Source organism: Rhinoraja longicauda, chromosome 13, assembly GCF_053455715.1.
Source record: "Rhinoraja longicauda isolate Sanriku21f chromosome 13, sRhiLon1.1, whole genome shotgun sequence".
NCBI classification, from domain to species: Eukaryota; Metazoa; Chordata; class Chondrichthyes; order Rajiformes; family Arhynchobatidae; genus Rhinoraja; species Rhinoraja longicauda.
Window position 1 is genome coordinate 26,871,332 of NC_135965.1, and position 27,464 is coordinate 26,898,795.

The 27,464-nt window shown below is 42.3% G+C and overlaps 1 protein-coding gene across 1 annotated transcript in view; it reads right to left on the minus strand.

Moving 5' to 3' along the window:
- Positions 1–27,464, minus strand: part of LOC144599189 (anoctamin-7-like) — an 85,914-nt gene that overhangs the window by 20,824 nt on the left and 37,626 nt on the right. The window contains exons 7-16 of the mRNA XM_078409934.1: positions 26,846–26,953; positions 23,793–23,929; positions 20,501–20,558; positions 18,422–18,532; positions 14,841–15,006; positions 13,975–14,065; positions 13,083–13,179; positions 7,485–7,628; positions 5,575–5,712; positions 3,255–3,353 (exon numbers count right to left, since the gene is read on the minus strand). Of these exons, the coding sequence (XP_078266060.1) occupies positions 3,255–3,353; positions 5,575–5,712; positions 7,485–7,628; positions 13,083–13,179; positions 13,975–14,065; positions 14,841–15,006; positions 18,422–18,532; positions 20,501–20,558; positions 23,793–23,929; positions 26,846–26,953 (1,149 nt within the window). The remainder of the gene's footprint in view (positions 1–3,254; positions 3,354–5,574; positions 5,713–7,484; positions 7,629–13,082; positions 13,180–13,974; positions 14,066–14,840; positions 15,007–18,421; positions 18,533–20,500; positions 20,559–23,792; positions 23,930–26,845; positions 26,954–27,464) is intronic.

The following is a 27,464-nucleotide window of genomic DNA, read 5'->3' on the forward strand; positions in this document are numbered from 1 at the left end:
ATATTGCCCAGGTGATATTTTTCAAGAAATTTTATTATTTAAAAAAATCATCTCTTTTCTTCTGTACTCGAATATCTTAAAGCCTTACTTCTCTGGGTCTGATCTGCAGGTGCCTGTTGCCTGTTCAGCTGTCTTACCATTACAACTGAGCCCTGTCCTTTTCCTCACCCAATCTTCAGATTAGGAACCCTGGACAATGATGAGGATTCGGAACCCTGGCTTCTAACCTCCACTAACTTGGGTCAGGACAATCTGAGCCCCTCAAAAGCCATCCTGTAAATCCCTTAAGACAGACCAGAGTTTTAACCTAAGCCTCTCTTGCCCAGTTCAATGCATTACAACTAGTTTAGTTTAGTTCACTATTGTCACGTGTACCAACGTACAGTGAAAAGCTTTTCTGTGGCATACTATCCTGCCAACGAAAAGACTATACATGATTACAATCGGGCCAGTGTGCAGTTATAGAATAGAGGCTATTACATTTAGAACAAGATAAAGCCCAGTAAAGTCTGATTAAAGATCTTCAATGGGGTAGATGGGAGGTCAGGTGAGAAGACGGCGCTGGGATCCCAGTTGGTGAGAAGACTGTTCAGTTACTTGATAATAGCTGGGAAGACACTGTCCAAGAATCAAAATAAGTTCAAACTATCTGATTGGCCAGTTCAAACTAGCCATGCTCTTACGCGCTAAGCCACTGGAAAGAGGGAGTGTCATTTTCTGTAATGAACCATGCCCCAGATTTATAGCAGGGTAATTAGGGGTCAAATACAAATACTCCTTTATCAGAGGCTGTGGGGTCAAGTCCCAGTCCCAATCTACAGAGTCTGGAGGGTAGCTAATGGAACCCCACTTTTTAAGAAAGGAGGGAGAGAGAAAACAGGGAATTATAGACCAGTTAGCCTGACATCGGTAGTGAGGAAGATGCTTGAGTTGATTATTAAAGATGTAATAGCAGCGCATTTGGAAGGCATTGACAGGATTGGTCAAAGTCAGCATGGATTTATGAAAGGGAAAATCATGTTTGACTAATCTTCTGGAATTTTTTGAGGATGTAACAAGTAGAATGGATAAGGGAGAGCCAGTGGATGTGATGTATTTGGACTTTCAAAAAGCCTTTGACAAGGTCCCACACAAGAGATTAGTGTGCAAAGTTAGAGCACATGGTTTTGGGGGTAAGGTATTGACATGGATAGAGAACTGGTTGGCAGACAGGAAGCAAGGCCCAGTGCTGGGATCCCAGTTATTTACAATATATATTGATGATTTAGACAAAGGAAATAAACGTAACGTCTCCAAATTTGCGGATGACACAAAGCTGGGTGGCAGTGTGAGCTGCGAGGAGGATGCTATGAGGCTGCAGGGTGATTTCGATAGGTTGGGTGAGTGGGCAGAGGCATGGCAGATACAGTATAATGTGGATAAATGTGAGGTTGTCCACTTTGTGGGCAAAAACAAGGTGGCATATTATTATCTAAATGGTGTCAGATTAGGAAAAGGGGAGGTCCAATGAGACCTGGGTGCCCTTGTACATCAGTCATTGAAAGTAAGCATGCAGGTGCAACAGGCAGTGAAGAAAGTAAATGGCACGTTGGTCTTCAAAGCACGAGGATTTGAGTATAGGAGCAAGGAGGTCCTACAGCAGTTGTACAGGGCCCTGGTGATACCACACCTGAGGTATTGTGTGCAGTTTTGGTCCTAATTTGAGGATGGACATTGTTGCTATTGAGGGAGTGCAGCATAGGTTCACCAGGTTAATTCCTGGGATGGCGGGACTGACATTTGACGAAAGAATGGATCGACTGGGCTTATATTCATTGGGATTTAGAAGGATGAGAGGGGATCTAATATAAAATTCTTAAGGGATTGGACAGGCTAGATGCAGGAAAAATGTTCCTGATGTTGGAGGAGTCCAGAACCAGGGGTTATCGTTTAAGAACAAGGGGTAGGCCATTTAGGACTGAGATGAGGTAAAACTTTTTCACCCAGGGAGTTGCAGAATTCTCTGCCACAGAAGGCAGTGGAGGCCAATTCATTGGTTGTATTCAAGAGAGAGTTAGATATAGCTCTTTAGGCTAACGGAATCAAGGGATATGGGGAGAAAGCAGGAACAGGGTACTGATTCTGGATGATCAGCCATGATCATATTGAGTGGTGGTGCTGACTCAAAGGGCCGAATGGCCTACTTCTGCACCTATTTTCTATGTTTCTAAAAGCTTGAGAGCAGAGGATCTGGCCTTCATAATTTACTGTGATTGTGGTTTTCATCGAAGACATTAAACTTGGCTTCTCTCTCAGGTTGGGTGCCAGTCGAGGCCCCAGGACTACTTAAAAGATAAGCAGGGAAGTTCTCAACAGGTGTACAGGGCAATATCTATACATGAAATGTATAGTATCAATACATGAAACATTATCTGGTCATCATCTCATTGACCTTTCTGCAACATTATAGTGGGCAAATTACCCCCAAAGACCAACTGTGCCTAAAAATTAACCGAAATTGCTGTAAGGCCCTTTGAGTCATCCTGAGAAGGTTAAAAGTGATGAAGAAATGCAAACCTTCCTTTCTTCTTTCATCCTCATTTGTTGCTGCCTTGCAGCAACAGAGAGCAGTGTGTGACACAGTGGAGTGAAGTCATTGTCTCCCAGCTCCATGGGCTACATTCTGACCTCAACTGCAGTCTATGTGAAGTTTGCACAATCTCCCTGTGATCTCCCAGCTGCACCAGTTTCCTCCAACATCACAAAGACACATGGGTAGGTTAATTGACCACTGTAAGTTACTGCTAGTATAAAAGGTTGGTAAAAGAACAAGGGGCCACAGTTTAAGAATAAGGGGTAGGCCATTTAGAACGGAGATGAGGAAGAACTTTTTCAGTCAGAGGGTGGTGAAGGTGTGGAATTCTCTGCCTCAGAAGGCAGTGGAGGCCAGTTCGTTGGATGCTTTCAAGAGAGAGCTGGATAGAGCTCTTAAGGATAGCGGAGTGAGGGGGTATGGGGAGAAGGCAGGAACGGGGTACTGATTGAGAGTGATCAGCCATGATCGCATTGAATGGCGGTGCTGGCTCGAAGGGCTGAATGGCCTACTCCTGCACCTATTGTCTATTGTCTATTGTCTATTGTCTATTGAACCAAAGGTTGATAATATTGATGGTCATGTGAGGAAGGATAACCTGCAGGAAAATGGGACTGCTGGAACTAGCAATGACCTGTTGGCTAAATTGCCTCCTTTTGTGCAGAAGTGAGGGCATACTCACAGTCGCCATGATGATGGTGTTTCCAGACTCATACATGAGAATACTTATGATAGTGCGGTACAGAATGACGGATATCAAGAATATTAACACCACAATGATCTAAAAGAAGAGAAATTCATCATGTACATAGTCATCCAGTGACATCCATCTCATTATTCAATAGTCAACACGATATTCGCTCCACAAAGAAATGTTCTCCTCTTCTCTTCCAAGCTGTCCTATGATGCAGCACTTAAATCACAGCACAGTGACTTTGAACCAGCTGGAAAGGCATTGGGGTGGCCACCTATACGTCGAGATGGGGAAAGGGAGGGTGTCCTACAATTTTTTTTGTGAAGACAGGTTGTTATAATGTTTTTGGAACGGAATACCATAGGCAAGGTTAGCATGTACGGCCCATCTCTGAAAGTCTGTGACAAGGTGTCTTTCTTGAGGTGCTGTGATCTTGCTCCCTTGGTGTGTTGGGGAGAGACTCAGAGACTCAGAAATTGTGATGCATTTCCAAGTCTTCAACCTGGGAGGGGAATCCGCAAACAGTGGCGCCTCCATCCACCCACTGTCCTTGTCCTTTTTCTTAAAGGCAGTGGAGGGTGATGGCAGAGCAATCTAAGCGGTCAATACACTGTTAGTGCACACTTCACCCATGGTGTGCCAGTGGTGGAAGGAATGATTGTATCAGGTGGAGGATGGGGTGTCTATCAAGTGGGTGCTTTGTTTCGGGCATTGCCAAAATTTGAGTGTGGTTGGAGCTGGTTTGAGTCAGAGAAGCAGAGGGTGTTCTATTGTGCTCCTACTTTATGGTTTGTGGATCGTGGAATGGTTTTGGGGAATCATGTGAGACACAAAGTTGCTCTCATCATCACACCATTTTGCAAACATAGTCTTTGGTCAACCGAAGTAAAGGGTGAACTGAAGAGCAAGATCTCAGAACAGGCAAAAAACCACACGCAACTCAGCAGCAGTGATTTCTGTCCTCCTAAATGCGTGCGAGCTCCGGACTCACTTAAATCAGACCACAAACACCCGTCTCTGCAAAACACTTAAATTCACTAATACTTTGCAGACATATGCAAAACATTCACATTTACTCCCAGAACTTAACTCCCCCACTGGGCTTAATTTAGTTGCACAAGAGTCCCCAAACATCTATTCCAAACTCGGTCACAGGAAAAGATTACCATGCCAAGTGGAAAAGTTTCAATTATGTCTTTAAAGCCTCCTTGAAAACAATTCACTGATTTCACTGATTCTTGGGAGTCTCTAGTGAGTATAGAATGTGCATGCAGGATGGTTTTGAGAGCCTGGAGTCCACACATCAGGAGCACACAGAATCCCAGGCATAAGTGGAGGACGGAAAAAACAACCCCATAAACTACCCATCCATCTGGGCCATCAGCATTGCTGCCCTTCTGTGGAAGAGTCTGCAGTTCTCACATTCACCTCAGCAATTGCCTCTGGACCCACAGTGTGAACAAGTCTGTCTCAAGCCTAAAAGGCTGCCTCAGAAAAATCATAAAAACATACCACAGAGAGACAGGCCCTGTGGACATATCTCATTCATTCCGACTGTGGTGCCTATCTTCACTAATTCTATTTGCCAATATTAGCCCCTTTACCTTCCATACTTTCCCTATCCAAGTACGTGTCCAACACCTTTTAAATGTATTGTTTGTGCCTCTGTCAACTTATTCCAGATACCCACCCACCCACTGTGTGAAAAATGTAGCACTCAGATCTCCTTTAAATTTCTCCCCTTTCACATTAAATCTGCGTCCCCTAGTTCTTCCATTCCAGCAATATCCGGGCAAGTCTCTTCTGCACTCTCTCTATTGCCACTGCACGATTCCAGAATTGTACACAATAGAAAAGATTTATGTTGCAGATTGGTTGAGTTAGTGGTCAATAATGACTCGAGCATGTTGATGGTGAGGGACAGAGGTGGCAATGCTGTTAAGTCTCAAGGGTAGTTTGATGGAGTTCCTTCTGTTGAAGGTGTCTGTCATGTGGCATTTATACGGGTGGGAACGATACTTGCCATTTACCAGCCTTAATGCTTGAATGTGGTCTTGCTATGAGCAGGATGAGCTTCATTTGCTAAGGAATTGCACATAGTGGAACCATCAGCAAACATCCCCACATCTGAAGGGGCTGGAAGTGCTGTAAATTCATATCTCTAAAGACTAGTTCAGTAACATAGCCACTATATTACTATTCCCCCTAGTGCAGATGGGGGACCGGTAACATGGCTGCACCAGGGCACAAATGAAGCACAAAAGACATAGCAATGCTGTGAGCAGAAAACAAAAAAATGACATCCTACCAAGAGCAAAATCACCATCGAGCTCGTAAAGATACGTCGCAACCTATCCTGCTTCGGAAAGAAGGGTTCATTTGCCCCTGTGATTGGGTTCCTCGCAGTCATGGGAGCCATGACGGTAAACTCAGGCCTGGGGCGCTCCTGAAATGAAATGTTAAACAGTCTGAATGAGGATTACATCAGTGTAACGTTACGTAAATAACCAAGAGGCAAGAATTTCCTAACGTACGATTACAAGGTCCTAAAACAAAATCATTGCAAATATTGCACAACAGGAAAAGGCAGGACTTCCAATTCTAGATCTCACTGGAAGTACAAAGAGAGTAGGTTAGGAAACAGAAAGGGTAGCATGGGACAAGAAGGGAGGCTTATCTTAGGTACCAAAAATAAAGACAGGAAATGTAGAAAATATAGGTTGAAATGTAAAGAGAAATTAGGAAAGGAAAGAGAAAGAATGAAAAGATGCTAGCAAGGAAAATTAAAGAAAACCCAAAGATAATCCTAAGGAAAGAGCAAACCGGGATTAAAAAGTTAACCAATGTGTTGATATGGGGTAAAGGTTAAGGGTCAGAGCAAATAATTTGCAGTTGTCATTACAAATAGGAGAACATTCCAGGATAGTGGTAGAAATGAAGGTTAATGAGCGTTTTTGCAACTGGAAGGCTGTTTGTTGCCCATCTAGTTCACAGGGTCTAGTCCTTGACTCTTTTATATTGAATATTTTAATGATTTAGACCCAAGGAGCATAATGCAGGTGATACATAAACTGTCCACGCAGTTGACAGCGAGGAGAAAAGCTTTTGAGTTCATAGATTTCAATAAAATGGTGTGTTTGGTTAGCCAAAAAAGTGGCAAATGGAATTTAATGCACTGACGTGTATTGCAAGGAAATGGATTTGAGTGAGTACAACAAGGCAAAGGGGTGAACACTAAGTAAAATGACATTGTATGAAGAAACATCTGCATGGATGTGGCTTATGTCCACAGGTCCTTAAAAGTAGAAGAACATGTCAATGAAGTTAAAAAGGTTCATAGGATACTTGCCTTTATTAGTCAAGGCACAATGCATAAGAGTATGGAGGTTTAGCTAGAATTCTACAGGACACAGCTTCACTTCTGGTCACCACATTACAGGAAATATTTGATTGCATTGGAAGGATGCAGAGGAGATTTACATAGTCATGGTCAGAACTGGAAGATTGTAGCTATGAGGGAAGATTGTTTTCTTCGGAACAGAAGAGGCTGAGGAGACTTCATCAAAGTGTATAAAATAAATGAGAGGGCAGATTGAGTGAATGGGATTTTCCTATGTCCCAGAGGCATAGATTTGAAGTAGATGGTGGAAGGACTAGTGGAGAAATGGGGAAAGGATTTTTCCACTCAATAGATGGTTGGAATCTGGAACTCAACACCTAAAAGGCGGTGGACGCAGAAACTCTGATCATATTTAAAGAGTGTTTGGATGAGGACCTGGAAAGCTGTGTCCTTTAGAGCTAGGGACCCAGTGCTGGGAAATGGGAGTGGACTGGGGAACCCTTTTTCAACCAACACAGACATAATGGGTCTCATGGCATCCTCCTTTGTTGTATATCTTCTGCGTTTATGATTTTGACAAGAAAGCCTGCTTTTTCAATTATCTGAGTAGTAGCTAATGGCCAGGGTACTGTGGAGAAATCCTTGGAATTATGGATTTGGAACTTTTGTGCCTAACTAAACCAAAGAGTAGTCTGAAGGAAGGTACTTCTAGTAAAGCAGCAGCCTTATGGACTGCATTGGGTTGCAATCTTCAATTACTAGAAGTCTCTGGAGCAGGATTGGAACCTTTAACTTTTCGACATGAACAGATTTTGGCTGACACATTGGGAACTTGACAAACATTAAACACTGATCTGTTTTAATGACTGCCATTTTACCTCAGTTTCCTCATAGTCTAAGCATTCCCATTTTGAAGCCAGAATTGCAGTCCTCCTCTTCCAGTATTCAAGGAATGTTACTGCCCACAGCGACATGAAGGCACTAAAGAACACGGTGCCCCCATGATCAAAGAGATGACCTAGCTGGAGGAACAAAAGGCACGTCAGTGGTCAACAGCATAGATCTGAAGAAACACAAATTCATACTTTTCAGTGTTGACAATTAAAGGAAGTGTTTAAGATTGTTTAAGGTGGTGGTTGATGCATGTCCAATAAAGGTGTTGAAGAGGCTTTTAGATAGACACACAGAGCGATGTGGATCACGTGTATGCATAGGCGATTAGTTTAACTTGACATCATGTTCAGCACAGATATTTCAGGCCGAAGGACCTGTTCCTGTGCTGTACTGTTTCACATTCGAAGTTAACTGAAGGATTTGATCGAGGAGATGGGCTAAAACTATTTTGTCTGGCTTAGTGATAATGTTAGAGCGCAGTGGAAATACTCAACAGGTCTGGCAACATCAGTGGAAGGAGAAATAAATTTAAAGTTATGGGCCAAGGACTCTATGAAAAATAGAAATGAGAGAAACAAGTTGGTTTTAAGTGAGGGTAGGGGGAGGATGTTTAGGGCAAATGGATTATCTCTGATAGGCGAGGTCAGGGTTGCCTGGTGATCCTGAAACATCTAGTCTGTTTCTCATCCCACGGATGCTGCGTGATCTGCTTGAATGTTTCCAGAATTTTTCTTTTTATTTTAAATTTTCAGTAGCTGCAGTAAAAAAAAGATATTAGATTTTGCCTGTTTAGGGATGCATTTCTTCATACAAAGGGTAAAAGAAGTCTAGAACCCTCCATTGGAGCTAGAGGTGAACTAAAAATTTCAAAGTGAGATTGATAAATATTTTTTAGATAAACCTTTTAAAAGCCATGGAACCAAAGTGGATAAAGCAGAGTCAATATGCAGATCAGCCACAATCTGAATTAATGGCAGAACTAACCCGAGGGGCCGTACGACTTTTCCTGTTCTTGTGTTTCAATTAACACTAGGTCTTCTTTGTGGGAGTCACACAAGTGAAAGATATTGCAAGTGGCCTGATCTTTGCTGGAGATAGTAGGTGAATTAAAATTTGGTCTGAATCCAAGCACACCCATTCCTGGTCATTAGTTTATATCTTCCAATCTCTAGTCAGTAACTCCTACTCACTAGTCAAAGACTCCCTCTTTCTGGTGTATTGGGAAAAGGGATTTGCCAATATTAATATGAGGGGGAAAAAAAAGATTTTAATGAATGACAAATCTCCAAGATCAAATTATTCCTATTCCACCATTTTAAATGAATTTGGAGAAAACATTACAGATGGGATTTTGCTAAATTCTTACAATTTAGATTAGAAAAAAATGTATATTGCTGCATAATGTAAGGACTCTTAAAGAATGAGAGAAGAGATCCATTGACCAGCATGCCCAGAATTATTAGGAAATTACAAGGGGTAACATATGTATTAAGGCCATTGGGGATTACCATGTATTAGTATTTACAGTGGGGAAGTTATTTGGAATTGGGTCATAGATTAGCCATAATTCCATATAACATTTCAAGAAGATAAATGACCTGCTCTTCTTACATTTCTTTTATCCTTTAGATTACACAAAAATCTATAAATACCTTGTTTAAAATTAAGTAACTCATGTAGTGTTAATTGCTATTTGTGGAAAAAGTTCCATACTTCTACTGTTCTTTGTAAGTATATTTCCTAATATCTAATTCTCCTTATTATTTTGTTTTACTGATCTGGTCTCTTCAGAAGAAATAGCTTTTCCTGACCTAAAATTTGAAAAGTTCAAATCACCCATAACCAAACTTCTAAAGTAATTGTGTTATCTCTAATTGCAATTAACCCTTTGGGTTATGATATTATTTTGCTAAATCTATCTTGTACTCTCTCCAAAGTTAATAATACTCTACCTTAGGCCAGGGACTGTTTAAAAATGTTTTTTTACAGCTGAACAATTAGTTCCATTATTGTATTCACTGTTGTCTTCATTATGCTTTTATGGTGATTTGCTTTTGTTGACCCAATCCATTTTCTTGAGCTGTCACATTCTCTTCTAATACTATTAACTATTTGTATAACTATTTCTATTTACAATTTACTATGAGTAAATACTAATACAAAACAATTGCATATGTCCCCATCCTCTTATTTTCATTTACATTATGAATATTATCACCAATCAATTAACCCAATATTGTGCTCCATTACTGTCTTTCACCGAATTGGATTTTCTTTTGTGACAATCCTCATATATCTTGGATTTGGATAGCTAAGCATCATAGAATAATACAGCACAGAAACAGGCCTTTTTGGCCATCAAATCCACATTGTCCACCCATTTTATAGTAATCCTATATTGATCCCATTTTTTACATTCTCCCCACATTCTCTTCGATTCCCCCCACATTTACCACTCACCACACCATGGGCAGTTTTTAGTGGCTAATCAACCTACCACCCACATGGTTTTTGGTGATGTGAGAAGACTCTGGAGTATTCAGGGGAAACTCACTGTGGCCGTAAAGAGAATGTGCAAACCACACGGACAGCACTGGAGATCATGATTAAACCCAAAATTCTGACACTGTGAAGCAGTGGCTCTACTATCTGTGCCACTTTTCAACTCTAATTTAAAAAAATCTTTGATCCATGTATGTTTGTCCTTTGTTAATTTCTTTTCATAATCATTTATGGCATTTTTCTTTCAATTTATGTTGATCATTGTATCTCTTCCAATCATCAGGAGTTTTGAAAAGATTTTTTAGTTTTATTTGATCCTTTATTTGATCCTTTACCTTATAGTTTGTCCTCAATTGTTTTTTTTCTTCACTGAATTTTACCCCGTTCATTGGCTATATTTAAGAGGGAGTTAGATGTGGCCCTTGTGGCTAAAGGAATCAGGGGGTATGGAGAGAAGGCAGGTACAGGTTACTGAGCTGGATGATCAGCCATGATCATATTGAATGGAGGTGCAGGCTCGAAGGGCCGAATGGCCTACTCCTGCACCTAGTTTCTATGTTTCTATGTCTATGACTCTTGCATCTTTTGTTTTAAACACTGTGTTTTACTCATTAACTAATTCACTGCTTTTACTTTGTTGACCCTTGTTCCATGGTGAAGAAGTCAACCCAACCTATTCCTTTTCTCTAGAGATGCTGTCTGACCCGCTGAGTTACTCCAGCTTTTTGCGTCTATATTCTAATTAAAATAGGTGTTTAGTTTTTCTCTCTTTCAAACATCATGTTCAACTTAAGCATGTAATTATTACAATTAGATAAATGTTTATATAACATTGGACTAGTTACCTGTTGCCTAATCTAATCTGTCCTGCCTCTTGTTGAAGGTGGAACACACTGTGGCAGAAACCTATTCTGGACACACTCTAAACATTATTTACCACTCCAGAATGTTGAAAAAAAGAATTGCTGTTGCTGGTTAATACACAAAAAGAACACAGGCCCAAAACATTTCCTATCCAAGTTCTCAGGAAATGCTGCTGGGCCTGTTGAGTTACTCCAGCACTTTGTGTCCTTGTGTTCTTTACCATTCAGCATGTGTTTCCCTCCTTTTGTCCATGAGTTTGTATAACCTGTGCACTTGTGTATTTTATATTTTAATAACTGCCACAAAGAGACCTGTGCAGGGCCGTTTTTACAGCATTATGGGCCCCCGGGCAAAGCAGTGTACTGGGGCCCCTACCGTTACTCTCCACCACCCCCCTTTCCCTACCAGCCCCCCCCCTGTCGTGCCGGCGAAAAGCACTTACCGAAAAGCACTTAGCGATGGACTTAGGGTGCTACATTGTTGTGAAAAGCACTTACAGATCGCTGTGAGAAGCACTTAGTGACCGAAAATGTTGCGAAAAAAGCATTTATTGAACCTACATTTTTAAAGTAGTATTTATTTATTGCAAGTCACTTAACATACACAGATCAGCATGGGGCCCCTATGCTCGTGGGCCCCCGGGCAAGTGCCCATCAGGCCCATGCGTTAAGACGGCCCTGGACCTGTGTGCAGTTGCGTGACTCCTAATACAGTCTCAAGTGTCTTCCAATTTCTTAATTTGACTCACAATCTCTCAACTGTTGGCTAACCTTTCAACATATACACTCATAATTGAGATCTCATTCACCATTTTCCTTATCATTCCTTATATCCCAGTCTTGCCCATCTTGGAACTATTTTCCAGTAGCCTATCACATTTTCTGTTCAATGTGTGCTTGCAATTCAATTACTTGCTTCAGTGTCATTTGCAAACTTACTAATCATGCCATGCACGTTCTCATCCAAATCATTGCTATAGATGGCAAACAGCAATGGGCCCAGCACGTATGCCTGAGGCACACCACTAGTCACAGGCCTCCAGTCTGAAAAGCAACCTTCTACCATTACCCTCTGCTTCTTTTCATGAAGCTAATTTTCTATCCAATCAGCTAGCTCCCCTTGGATCCCATGTGATTTTACCTTCCAGAGCAGCCTACCATGCAGAACCCTGTCAAATGCCTTGCTGAAATTCATAAATACAACATCTACAGCTCTGCCCTCATCAACCTTTTTGGTCACATCTTCAAAAAACTCAGATTTGTGAGCACGACCTCCCACATGCAACTATCCCTAATCAGCTCTTGTCCATCTAAATGCATGTAAATCTTATGCCTCAGAATACTCTCTAGTAACTTTCCAGCCATAGATGTTGGACTCACTGGGGGAAAGTCCCTAGGCTTTTCCTTGCAGCCCTCCTTAAATAGAGGCACAACATTTTGCCACCCCTCCAGTCTTCTCACATCTCACCAGTATTTAATGACTCATAAATCTCAGCTCAGATCTTACAGAGTGGACACATGAGGTAGTTAGATCCTTCCTCGCCTATTCATTTGTTTGTTTCAGGCTATTATACTGTGTTTAACCCCCATTTCTGTTAGAACGCCAGTCCTGGACTGGTTCAGATGGTGCACTTCACAATGGTACACTTCTTTCTTGTCCAAGTCCAGATCCAATTGCTCCCACCTTTCAATCCCCTGCCACTCGTTCAACCAAGGCACAATTTCAACTCCCCAACTGCAAAATCTTCTACTATTTTGGCCTATCCTGGGTAATAACTATTGAGGTCCTCAATTTAGCACATTGTAATCATCAGTTGAGACCTCCAGCCTAGTCCATCCTATGCTGTTGGAGCCAAAATAGTCCACAGCTAAAAATCACTCCAATATCCCTCACACTGACTTCAGTAACCCAAGACATACAAGATTCTGGATCTTACTTTCAAAGGCTTTTATCATCTTCCCGATTAAAACTTCACATGCACAGATCTCCTTAAATCCATCTGTTGTATTTGTCTCACTAACTATTGGGTTAGTGATGTCCATATTCTAAACCTTGTGTGCAGAGATCAGTTTTGCATTAATGACCATATTATATTTAATGCCGTTGTCATAAGTCTCCACAACATTTCCAGAGTGACCATACTTATATCCCACTGAAGGGTTGCACAGAACGTTGGGTGGCACAGCCTGAACTTAGGAATGAAGAGCAAGGGTTACCTTATAGGTGGTGCATATGGTGGAGAGCTTCCAGGGCTTGCAGATCTTACAGAGTGGACACATGTCGTAAGTGGATCCTTCCTCACAGATTTCCTTTCTGGGCATGGACATGGATAAAAACTGAATCAAATGTCACACCACATTGCCACACAAAGCATCCACCAAAATAATGAAACAAAATAATGCTGTAAGGTCAGCAAAAAAGGGTGTTATCATTCAATTGTATCAGTTGACCTAATCTTTTGTACCAGCATGCTTTGAGGAACCTGCAGCTCTACTTCATCAGAATTGTTTCTTGTGGACAAGAAGTTGGAGGCTGGTTGTGTAGGTGGTACAATTTCACTGTTTTGCTCAATACAAGAAAATCTTCAGCTGGTAAGATTGTGCAAGGCCTGCACTAATGAACTGCTGCCAAGTGAGCAGGAGAGAAAGCAATTTCAGCAACCGAACTTTCCAAATGGAAAGTAGTATGGTGAATGGGTAACCAGTTTTGAAGGTATGAAATATGACATTGTAACTATATTTGAGGCTGAATAGTTGAGAAAGGAACTTGTTTAGTTGCCATTTATAGAGGTGGGTCTCAAATGAGTTCGTTTAGTTTATTGTCATGTGTACCAAGGTACAGTGAAAAGCTTTTGTTGCATGCTATCCAGTCATCAGAAAGACAATACATGATTACAATCAAGCCATTGACAGTGAACAGATCACTGCTGGAATCCAAGAGTATTAATACTCATTCAGGATCATTTACCTTCTGCACATTATGTCATGTGTTTTTGTGATTACTTATTTGTATGGTTTGATGCGGAGAGCCACGGAGAGATACAATACGGAAAACCCCATGTCAATGCCAAAATGTTTGACTAAATGACTGAATTACTGCAAAACTTACGAGGGAATGTCAGTTATCACAAGGTAGATTCCACCAATGAAGATCAAGGTTCCAACAATTGCTGCTGGCAACAACCACGCTGTGTAAAACCCTCGTGAGGAAAACAAGTCAATATGTTAATGAAAATATAGTCAGTATAATGAATACAGCTGGCAAGATGGTGCTGTCTTTACAGTATGTCAGTTAGAGTAGTTTTGGCAGGAATAACTGATCCTTCAGAACAAAAGGGGCAAATATAATGGATACCATGGAACACACAGGGTAGGTATAACAAATACCATGGGAATATATATCTGATGCTGCACAGTAAAGAGACTGGTAACATTGGACTTTAGAGAATGGGCTCAATGGCTATACACCGATCAGCCAAAACATTATGACCTGATGAGTCAAAACATTATGACCACCTGCCTAATATGCTGTTGGTCCTCCGTGTGCAGCACCATACGTAGCAGGGTGCGATGGTGCGACGAACATTTCAGGATTGTGTTGCATTAGATGATTAAACACTCCCCCATGGAGACCAATTGGAGTAATATAATTAGAATGAATCAACTCAGCACCAGCAAGTCATAAACCCTTGACTATCTCAACACTTCAAAATTGGTCATGTATCCAATTAATCCCAGGAACTATCCTAAAATCACTGAATTAAGGCAACTACTTAAACAAGCATATGTAGATTGAGGTTAGTGGAAATGATGGTGACCACCCCTCACTGACACAGAAGGCATGGAAAAAAATATTGGAGAATTGCTGATATTTGAGCAAGTGAGCCGCTGAGTAACTGGGCCCAATCCGTATTTTCTTTCTTTCAGTTGAGACAATTGAGTATAAACTGGGAAGATATCTGGATAGGTTCATACCAATCCACGCAAAGTAAAAGGCAATCTTCTCTCCAAAGTAATTCCGGATGTGGTTCAGTGGTTGGTATTTGTACCACTTGCACCAAGAAGCCCAGTATTTGTAAAGTATCTGCCGGCGTCGGAGGTTCTCAGGATAGATGTCGTCACTCGTGCTCTTGTGTGAACCCTGTCGGAAAAGCCAGCCATGAGTATTAGTTATTGTGTGGGGGTGCTCCAGACACAATCTCCCTATCCTCCACAAGCAGAGGTGCAGCCACTCTCAGGAGACAGTCCTGACAACTTTCTCACCAAGGGTGCAAAATTGGCAGCGACACAAAGGAGGCTCAAGGCTTTATCCAATCCATTCCCCCATACTAGGCTCGAACTAGTGAAATAGCCACCAGAATAAATGCTGAGCTTCCTGTAAGGGTACCATTTTCCAGACATTTCTCTTGTTCTTTATTTCCTCAACTATTCCTTGGTTTCCTCTGTTTGTTCTGTCTTTTTAGTCCCCTCCTGTTTCTCTCTGATAATTTGATGATTTTATTCTTTTTTCCCCATCTTTTCCATCACCCCCCCCCCCACCCCTCCACTTGTCCCTTTGCCAATAATAAGTCAAAAGTATTTAATTGTCATGTGTACTGATAACAAAACAATGATGTTCTTATTTGTTGCGGCTTAATAGGCCTGTAAATGCAATAACATTCAGATAATAGATAATATTTAAAAAATACAATAAATAATAACTATAATACTATGTAACCATAAAAGTGTGAAAATCAAAGTCCATAGTGCAACCAAAGACATAATCTATAGAAGATGCAGCGGATTCATCCAACTGGTCAGGTCTAAAGGGTCATTTTCAGATGGGAAACCAAAATAACTACGTGTTCTGCCTCCACAGTCTGCCTGACTGGCTGAGCACTTCAAACACTATCTGTTTTTATCTCCTCACAACTAAATCAGCCCAACCTGAAAGCATTGTTGTAAATCTCCCTTGTATGTTTTCTAATGAGATCGTACTCATCCTGATTTAAATAGAATTCCAGCAGGATCTCCTTCTGCTTAAATGTCAAGCTTGGGCTAGTGTCTCCTGCACCTCCTTAGCTGCCACAAGCAACCACTGTTGGAGGTGAGTAAAAGTCAGTGCAGGCTAGTGCACGTTGTTGGAGATTGCAGTTACTGGAATCTTGAGCAAAAGATATTGTGGGTCAGGCAACATCTGTGGAGGGAAATAAACAGACATCATTTTGGGTCAGGACCCCACCTGATTCATCTACCAATCAACCCATTCTCACCTGGATTCAACTATCACTGTACTCACTCTCACACCCCCAGGGCAGAACAAGGAATAGAGTTCCCATGGTCCTCACCTATCACCCTACCAGCCTCCACATCCAACGCATCATTCTCTGGTATTTTCATTACCTTCAACATGATTCACCACTGGTCAGATCTTCCTGTCCCCACCTCTTTCCACTTTTCGTAAGAGAACTCCCTCTGCAACTCATTGATTCGCTCATCCCTTCCCATCCACTCCACCAGGCACTTTCTTCTGCAACTGAGAGATACAATGTCTGTCCCTATAAGCTCCTCCCTCATCATCAACCAGGGACTCCAATGGCCCTTCCAGGTGAGACATCGGTTCATGTGTAATTCTTCCAACCATGTCTTTTGCATTTGGTGCTTCTGATGTGGCCGCCTTTACATCAGGGAGACTAAGCATGGACTAGGATGAACCCTCTGAAGGCGTGTCCAGCCCTGATGGGGACCTGACCTACACTCATCCCTAGAACACCTGGATAAGAGAGACACTTACGTCAGACTCCTATTCATAGATTACAGCTCTGCCGTTAATGCCATTATACCATCCAAGCTTATCACCAGCGTCAGCACTGATCTCTGCACCTGGTTCCTCAACTTCCTGACCAACAGACCCCAATCAGTGAGGATATGGGACAGATCATCCTCCACGATAATCCTCACTATGGGGGCTCCGCAAGGATGTGTTCTCAGCGCCCTTATTTACTCCTTGTACACACACGACTGCACAGCCATCTACAAATCTAATTCAATTTTCAAATTCACAGACAACACCACCATTGTGGGCCAGATATCAAATAATGGTGAGACGGAATACAGGAAGGAGATCGATATCACAAACAATGCTCATCAGTGTCTCTATTTCCTTTGTCTACATGCCAAATCTCCACGATCTTCAATTACTTTATTGAACTTCTCCAGATGTACTGTGGAGAACACACAGATTGATTGCATCATGGCCTTGTTTGACAACTTGAACTGCCAGCAATGAAGGACACTATAGAGAGTGATAGACACTGTTTGGTCCCTTACAGGTACTGACCTTCCCACATTATATGGATCTATAGGAAGTACTGCCTCAAAAAGACAGTCAATATCAGAGACCTGCACCACCCTGGCCACATTCCCATTTTGTTCCTTCCATGGGAAAGACAAAAGAAGAACATAGAAACCAAGACCACCAGGTTTAAGGATAGCTTCTTCTCAGAAACCATCAGGCTCTTGAACACTACACAATGTTAACCTGAATGTTAACCTCAATGTCCCAGTCGCACATATCTATCCATGCCCTAAGTTTATCTGCCTCACCTATAAGGCCTCCTGCATTAAAATAACTGCAATTATAAGCCGACATTCTTTCCTCGTTCCCAGCCTTTCTCCTGCCTATTCTATCTATACTTTCTTTCATCACCCTCCATACCAACTTCTAACCTCTCACCTGCCTCGGTCCTGTACAAGATCCCAACCCCCCCTGCCAATCTAGTTTAAACCCACCTGTGTAGCACTAGCAAATCTGCCTGCCAGGATATTGCTCCCTCTGCAGTTAAGGTGCAACCCATCCATCTTGTATAGATGGTCACCTCTGTCCCAGAAGAGATTCCAGCGGTCTAAAAATCTGAATACCATGCCCACCGCACCAACTCCTCAGCCACACATTCATCTCCCTTATCTTGCTGCTCTTACCCTCACTATCATGTGGAACTGGAAGCAATCCAGATATCCAGAGAATTTGTGGAATTCTCTGCCACAGAGGGCAGTGGAAGCCAAATCACTGGATGGATTTAAGAGAGAGTTAGATCGAGCTCTAGGGGCTAGTGGAATCAAGGTATATGGGGAGAAGGCAGGCACGGGGTATTGATTGGGGACGATCAGCCATGATCACAATGAATGGTGGTGCTGGCTGGAAGGGCCGAATGGCCTCCTCCTGCACCTATGTTTCTATGTTTCTATCACTACCATGGAGGACCTGCTTTTCAGCCTTTCACCTGATTCTCCATACTCATGTTGCAGAACCTCCTTCTGACCCTTGCAACACTATACGTGTAACCTTTCCTTCTCTTCTACACTTAAACTCAACACAGTCTCACAAAAAAAGACCACAGCATATAGAAATTAATTTGTTCCTTATATCTAATTTCCAAGTCTATTAAGTACTCATTTTATCTTCTCTCTTCCCAGAATTGAATTTAACTTAAAGTTCAGCCAACATGCATAAAAAATATTGTTATATTCAAGACTCTCGTTCTCCTAGTACTCTGTAAATAAAGCACCACACTTACATCATGAAGAGGATATGCAGCAGAGAATGCATCCTCACTTACGAGATTTTCAATACCAATCTGGCACATTTGCCGACGCCCATAAGCAGTGTTTTCTAATATATTATAAACCTGTTCAAGGAAAAAGTAAGCCAAACGTAAGAATCAAACAATACATACCATATAAAGAATTACATGCTCAATGGAGACAGAGCTCCCAGCTGCTATTATCAAAACTTAGACTTATGAAGTGTCAAATTAAAATAATCAAGTCAAGTTTATTGTTAAATGCATGAGTATGATGAGGTAAAAAGGTACAATGAACATCTTTCTTGCAGCAGTATCACAGACACATAGACTTAGACAAATCATAAAAACAAAAGTAGAGAGTAACATTTAGTATTAAGTGAAAATCAAAAAATTGTAGGAATGTAGGTAGTGGAAAGTAGGAACTAAAAAAAAAACCAGAAAATGCTGCAAACACTCAGCTGGTTAGGCAGCGAGTATGAAGAAACATTTAACTTTTCGGGTTGAAAAGTTTAAATCAGAACTGGGAAGGATAGAGAGAACAAGCAAGTGTCATGTTACATGGAGCGTGTATGGCAGCTGAACAGGACAATCTCTGAGAGGGCGAGGCCAGGATTACTATGGTGATCCAGGATATACAACATCCATGGATTCAGGAATCAAAGAAGTCACCTCTGTGTGGAGTCACAGGAGATGGGCAAGGTCCTCAATTAGTATTTCTCCTCGGTATTTACTGAGGAGAAAGACAGTAGGACGGAGGAATTTGGAACAGTCAATTTGTGAGAGTAGTCAGTGTTACTGTCGAATAAGTACTGAAGGTATAACCGAGTATGAAGGTAGACAAATCTCCGGGGCCTGATCAGATATATCTGAGGACATTGTGGGAAACTAGAGAGGAAATTGCGGGAGCTCTGGTTGAAATTTACGAGTCGTCCTTAAATACAGGAGAGGTGCCGGAAGACTGGAGGGTGGCAAATGTTGTGCCTCTATTCAAGAAGGGCTGCAGGGAAAATGCTGGGAACTATAGGCCGGTGAGCTTAACATCTGTAGTTGGAAAGTTACTAGAGAGTATTCTGAGGGATAGGTTACATAAGCATTTGGATGGGCAAGGGCTGAAAGGTTGAGTAGGCTGGATCTTTATTCCTTGGAGCGCAGGAGGATGATGGGTGATCTTATAGAGGTGTATAAAATCATGAGAGGAATAGATTGGGTGGATGCACAGAATCGAGGACCAGAAGACATAGGTTCAAGGTGAAGGGGAAAAGATGTAATAGGAATCTGAGGGGTAACTTTTTCATACAAGGGGTGGTGGGTGTATGGAACAAGCTGCCAGAGGAGTTCGTTGAGACTGGGACTCTCCCAGCATTTAAGAAACAAACATATACATAGATAGGACAAGTTTGGAGGGATATGAACCAAGCGCAGGCAGGTGGGACTAGTTGGCCAGCATGGGCAAGTTGGGCCGAAGGGTCTGTTTCCACACTGTATCACTCGATGACTCCATATCCCAGCTACAGGCTCCACCCTCCTCAAACTTTCCACACGTTGAAATTCTGTTTTTGATACGAAAATCAAAATGATTAATAATTGTAAACCTCAGTGATCCTGAGAATGACCCCATGAGACCTCTCGTCATTTTCTGCTGCTCCTGATTGCTGCTTCCTGCTTTCAGCCCAGCTACCAATTCACCATTCTTTGTCCTTATACTTTGTCCTTATACTGATTCAACATTTGTGCGGTTTCTTTTGCCACAAATGCTGCAGAGCCTGCTGAGCGATTGCAGTGTTTTCTGTTTTTATTTCAGATTTAACTTGCACTTTTGTGCTCAGTTTCAGCACTCTTCGCAGCAGAACCCCCTTATTTGTGACTCCCTCAACACTAATTGCAGACGGAGATCAAGCCTTTTTGTGTTACGTGGCAACCTCATGTCCAGGCAACCTTTTTTTAAATAAAGCAAGTGGAGAAAGATTAAAATAAATAATTTTGGTAACTTGCCAGCCTTGTGTAGCATATAGCCATTGTACTACATGCCTGTTCAGGAGGGAAATGTGGCTCTGAGGCTTCAGTACTTACTATTTGATGCCTTTGCATGTTAGAGAAGAGATCCTCTTGATGGTCTTTATTTAAGTACCTGCACAAAAAATAACCTCCTGAATACAGATGCTTATTTTTATTTCCAAAGCTGTAAAACCTGCTAAGGTGTACAATCCCAAAGCATATGAGCAGCATTATTACACCACAACATGAAGAAATGAACAAATTGTGCAGTAACACACACAATTCAATACAAATCCTCTATATTTATAGTCCCCTTTAATGCTGAAAAAGTCCAGGAGTCAGATCAGACAAATTTTGTCCCATCATATAAAAATACATCCATTAAGATGTCACAAGAATTGAAGATGTTGTAGTCTTGAGCAAATACAGGTCATGTAGCATTTGTGCCAATGACGTGTCTGCCCAGCCTTTTTCAACAATGGAGGAGCGTAGATGAGTGCTTAAGCCTCCCATCACCATCGGGAGCAAGTTGACATTTGGCACTTTGGATTTTAACATCAAATGTATTTGAAAACATGTGGAGGAATGGACAGACAACATTTTGGATTGGGACCCTTCTTCGGACTTGACTAAAGAGGTGGGGTTTATAAGAGGATCCTAAGGGCAGAGGGGTTTGATGACAGAATCCCAGGAATTACATCCCAAGTAGTTAAGGTATGTGCAGAAACATTAAGGTAGAAGAATCAGGAATATACAAAAATCAGAGAGTACAAGATACTGAAGTGTAACAAGTAACAAAGTAGTCAAATGTAAAGCACATTCAAATAAAAAACATTTAGATAATCTAGTGATAAACTTCAGGAAGCAAAGCGGTACACATACCCCGGAATGTATTGACTCCGTCAAATGTAAAGATGGTTGAAAGCAATAGGTTCCTAGGAGTAAATATCGCCAGCAACTTGCCACGGATCACTCCGATTGAAGCAATGGTCAAGAAAGCACACCAATGCCTCTACTTCCTTAGAAGGCTTAGGAAGTTTGGCATGTCCTCAACAACTCTCACCAACTTCTACACATGCGCTGAAGAAAGTATTTTATCGGGATGCAACCTCCCTTCCATTGACTCCATCCACACCACACTGCTTGGCAAGGCTACCAGCATAATCAAGGACCAGTCTCACCCCGGTCACTCCCTCTTCTCCCCTCAGCAGGGCTGGATTAACATAGTAGCAAAAGTAGCATTTGCTACGGGCCCCGCGCTAAATGCTTGAAATGCTTGAAATCGGCATCCCACTGAGGGGCGCAGTGTTGCGTCACTGCCCCGCTCCGGCAGTGGCGGCAGCCCGGGCCGGGAGGCGGGTTGCTGCGCGGTCTCCGATGGGGGCTCCCGGAGGTTTGGGCTGGCTTGGTGTGGAGTTTGGCAGAAATGCCGCGGAGGAAAAGCTCAGCGCGTCAGAAGGAGAAATAGAGTTAATGTCTCGAGTTGGCGACCGGTCGTCATTCCCAAATTGCTTGAAGTCGGACGGTGGAGCATTGTGACTCCTTGTGTAAAGGTCGGAAGGTGGCTTCTAAAGTATAAGTGGGGATCTCTGCAGAGTATGGGAAGGAAATACATCGCGCCCTTGCATTGGGTGGTGATTGCAGTGAGGGCGAGTGCGGCCAGCGCCTGCTCCATGTGTATGGTGGAGCTGGAGACATCACGGGCAGCTCTCTCAGTGTCGGTGGCGCTGGAGACATCACGGGCAGCGCCTGCTCCATGTGTATGGTGGCGCTGGAGACATCATGGGCAGCTCTCTCAGTGTTGGTGGAGCTGGAGACATCACGGGCAGTTCTCTCAGTGTTGGTGGCGCCGGCTGCACACCATGTTCCCATTGGAATGACCCAGTCCCTGACCGCTCCCCGTGGATTGGACAAATTCCCGCAGATTCAAGCAATCCAAGTGGACTGCAACCCGATTGCCGCTTCGACCCCGGGCTCCACCGGCATCGTGTGCAGGTTTGCTGGGAATGCTGCCTTAGTCTGTGGGTTCTGGGGAGGGGAAATGAATCGGGGGGCCCGGCGGCTTCCTGCCTACCCAACCAACCAACCTAACATGTCCTCCAGGACAGCAGAGTCTGGCTCGGGTTTGCTAACGCAAAACAGAGTTGACATAACTAGGCTTGTTTCTGGTTTGCAAGATGTAACTAGTGTTGTTCCATCAGGACAAGTGCCAGGGCCTCAACTTTTCAGTTTATACAAATGACTCAGATGAAGGCAATGAAGGTATGTTGCTAAATTTGCTGATGATACAAAGATAAGTGGGATAGTATGCTGTAAATAGTATGCAATTAAAATACAATAGATAGGTTAAACAAGTGGGCAATGACCTGACGATTGTACAATGTGGGAAAATGTGAAATTGCCCATTTTAGCCAGGAAAAAAGGCCTATTTATCTGTTGTTGTTGTTCGTCCTTCGGGTTCGAAGATGACCATGACTTCACTTTCAGTTGGAGGATTGGTGACTGTGGGTCCGGAAGTGACTGGTGAGGCCAATCCGGGCCCGGAAGGCACGCCCACACGTAGGACACAAGTGGATGGGTGCTACAGTGGAAGTGGAGGTAGCCCGGGGACGTGAGACTGCAGAGCTCAATGATGCAGAGTGATGTAGGTGTCTTAGTGTGCGAGTCACGAAAGGCTAGCGTACAGGAACAACTAGGAAAGCAAACAGAGTGTTATTATTCATTGCCTGGGGAATTAAATACAGAAGTAGGAATGCTATTGTATTCCTATGTCGAGAATTGCTATGACCTCATCTGGAGTACTGCATACTCTAGTGGTCATTTAAGAAAGTTTGTAAATACATTAGAAGAATATCAGAGGAGGTTTTCTAGATTGACATCTGGAGGAAGCAGGTTTCCGAAATGTTGGACACACTAACCTTGTTTCCACTGGAGAGGGGCCTGATTTATGCGTCCAAGATTCTGAGGGGTCTAGATTGTGTAGATGAGGGAAGAATGTTTCCTCTTGCAGACTCTAGAAATCACTATTTAAAAATCCAGGGTCATTTATTTAAGGGTTTTTTTCGCTCAGAGGATCGAGTCTTTGAAACTCTCAAATACCAGAGGAAGTTAAGTTTTTGAATATTTTTAAAGCAGAGGTAGATGGATACTTGATAAGCAAGGGTTGAACAGGTATCAGGAATAAATAATTAAGAGTTGAGGTTATAATCAGATAAGGCATTATCATGTCAAATAGTGAAGACCTGCAGAGTTGATAGTCTGCTCCTACTCCTAATTTGTGTGTTTGCAAGGTGATAAATAAATGTATCTCTAGTTTCTTCCTCTTAAAGGGTGACCCAAGCCTCACACTAAAACAAATCATACCAACCTTTCCAATTTGGAGCGTTTAAACACACAGCTGTAATATTCTGGTGGAGTTTTGGGGACATCTTCATACATGACATTGTAGATTCTTAACTTTGAGAGTATTTTCTCTGACCAATTGGAGTCACAACTTTCAGATTGCTGAAAGAAATAACACAACATTTAATGAACTGAATACTTGGGTAGGGACTTGCATCTTAGACAGTCCAGCTCAAATAGTTCAACCCAAGGGGCGTAGCGGTAGAGTTGTTGCCTTTTTGCACCAGAGACCCAGGTTCGATCCTGACTATGGGTGCTGTCTGTACGGAGTTTGTACGTTCTCCCGTGACCTGCGTGGGTTTTCTCCGGGAGCTCCGTTTTCCTCCCACACTTCAAATAAGTACAGGTTTGTAGGCTAATTGGCTTTGGTAAAATTGTAAATCATCCCTGGTGTGTGTGTGTGTGTGTGTGTGTGTGTGTGTGTGTGTAGGATAGTGTTAGTGTGCGGGAATCGTGGTCGGTGCAGACTCGTGTTTCCACGCTGTATCTCTAAACTAAACTAACCTAAACCAAGATATTCAGGCAGTCTGAACCCGATTGTTCAGTTTAAAAGATGCAGTACTCCAGAAGGTCAATCACTGCCATCCAAGATGGTCCAGGCCAGGTCAACCAGTCTAGCCAACACATATCGTCCATCCACATTTTTAATTTTAAACAACCCACACCACATCTACCTCTAAAGCATACTTTTAGCTCAGCATTTGGTTTAGAATTGTGAATGAAACCATTGCTAAAAACCTATAGACTAATTTAGACCACACAGTTCAGCTCAGGCAGTACAGCTCAGACATGATGGTGTCCCTCATTACCCAACATATCCATGTGCCTCACTAAAAGTCTCTTCAATGTCACTATTTTAATTGCTTCCACTATCACCCCTGGCAGTGCGTTCCAGGCCGCCACCACTCTGTGTAAAAAAAACTTACCCAGCACATCTCCGTTACACATTCCCCCTCTCATCTTAAAGCTTTGCCTTCTTGCCTTTGACATTACCACTCTGGGAAATAGGTTTTGACAGATTACCATATCTACTGTATGCCTTCATAATTTTATACTTCTATCAAGCATCCCCTCAACCTCCGCTTCTCCAGAGAAAACAATCCAAGTTTATCTAATCTCTCTTTATAGCTAATACACTCTAATCCAGAAAACCTCTTCTGCACCTTCTCCAAAGCCCCCACACCCTGCCTGTAATGAGGTAACCAGAATAGCGCACAACTTCCAAATGCAGCTCACCAAAGTTCTATAAAACTGCCACATGACTCCCCGTCTCTTATACAATGCCCCGACTGATGAAGACAAGCATTCCATGACCCTTCTTTACTACTCTGTCTATTTGTGTTGCCACTTTCAGTGAGCTATTGATATGGATCCTGAAATGTCTTCATGCATCAATGCTGTCTTGCCATTAACTGTACACTTTCCCTTTACAATCGGCCTCCCAGCACCTCACACTTGCTTGGATTAAACACCATCTGCCATTTCTTGCCTATTTCTGTAGCTGAGTTATACTCTGCTGATTACTTTAACAGCCTTCCTCATTGTCCATAACAACACTGCTTTTGGTGTAGTCTGCAAATTTATGAAGCAACCCATCTACATTTACATCCAAAGATAGACACAAAAAGCTGGAGTAACTCAGCGGGTCAGACAGCATCTCTGGAGAAAAAGAATAGGTGGCGTTTTGGGTCGAGACCCTTCTTCAGACTTCAGACCTGAAACGTCACCTATTCCTTTTTTCCAGAGATGCTGTCTGACCCGCTGAGTTACTCCAGCTTTTTGTGTCGATCTTTGGTTTAAACCAGCATCTGCAGTTCCTTCCTATCCAGTTTCATCTATATTGTTAGATAAATCACAAACAGAGGTCACAGCACAGATCCATATGGAACATCAACGGTCACAGACCTCCAGCCAGAATTACACCCTTCCACCTCAACCCTCTATTTTCTATGGGTAAGGCAGTTCTTAATCCAAACAACCATGTCACCAAGGATCCCATGCATTATAATCTTCTGGATCAACTTACCATGGATTTTATCAAATGCCTTATTGCAATTTTATGCCATAAATTACGACATTTTATCAAATTTTAGTAAATCCATGCACACAACATACCACATCCTCATTGATTACCTTTCTATTAGGTTTGCAAGACATGACCTGCCGTGGATAAAACCATACTGATTGTCCCTAATGACCACATTCTCTTGCAAATGCAAGTAAGTCCTATCCTGAAGCATCCTCTTCAGTACCGCTCACATGAGGCTCACCAGCTATAATTACTTGGATTTTCACTCATTCCCTTCTTAAACAAAGGAACAACATTAGCTACTCTCCAGTCCTCCAGGAACTCGCCTGTGGTTGGAGAAGATACAAAGGTCTTTGTCAAGACCTCTGCAATTGCCTCTCTCCAATACCTGGGATAGTTCCAATCAGACCATGGGGATTTATCCACCTTAATGCTTTTCAGGAGCCTCAACATCACCTCCTGCTTGATTTTAAACTGCCCCAGCATATTAGTATTTCCCACACTGATCTCATTGATCACCATGTCCTTCTCCTTGGTGAATAAGATGCAAAGTACACATTTAGTACCTCACCTACATCCTCTGACTCCAAGCATAAATTCCCTCCTTTATTCTTGAGCAGTCCACCTTGGTAAATTTTCACCTTGGTAACTGTAAACCTTGGTAACCTTGGTGTATATGTAAAAAGCCTTTAATCTGACTCTGCAATGACATTTTATGTCTTTTTAGCCCTTTTAATTGCCCTCTTCAGCACAAATATTTAAATACCCAGAGAGTGATAAACCATAAAACAAAGTGGCCAAATTATTAGATATACTTAAGGAGGAGCTGTTTGTATTTCTTGTGCTATGTAAGAGTGTGGAGGGGGGAGGTTACTTTTCGGGGGCAGAGACCAATGAAATCAATTCTATTGCTGAAGAGAAAGGAAAGGTCAAATATGTTGAGTCACTCTATGCCTAGCCTGTCTGTAGGCCTTCGATACGTCACTTACCTGCAGTGGAACATAGAGGCGCATATTTTCTGCGTGATAGCACAGTACATCCCATGGAGCATTCAGCAAGATGTAATGGATCAATTTGTCCTCAATCTGCTTTTCCAACTGCAGACAAGAGATAAATATTAAGACCAGGTACCTTCTTCCAGCTCAACAACATCAGAAGACAGCCTGACTACTCACTGACGTGCAAGTTCCAATTTTTGGAAAGTTTAAAAAAATGCAAATAATCCAGTGAAAGAAATTAACTCCGAGTTAATTCTGGTATTTCAGCACTGTGCCAAATAACTGAAATTAGTTTATACTATCTACAATCCCAGATCAAACTTAGTTTTGATAGTTCATTGCAACTGGCACTGAACATTTTAATGCAAAATCAAAAGCAGAAAACGCTGAAACACTCACAATGAATCTGTGGTTCATCAGGGTCATCATTCGGACAAATATAGCAGGCATTTCACTCCGTACTTAACTGACGCTGCACCTGGACTATTCAATGGGCCAATGTAAATGTCTGAATTTGGATGTTGGATGTTGAATGTAGCTTTGCAACATGAAAATAGCTATAATTAAATTCCACGTGTTTCACAGTTGTAGAAAAGAGTTCCAAACCACC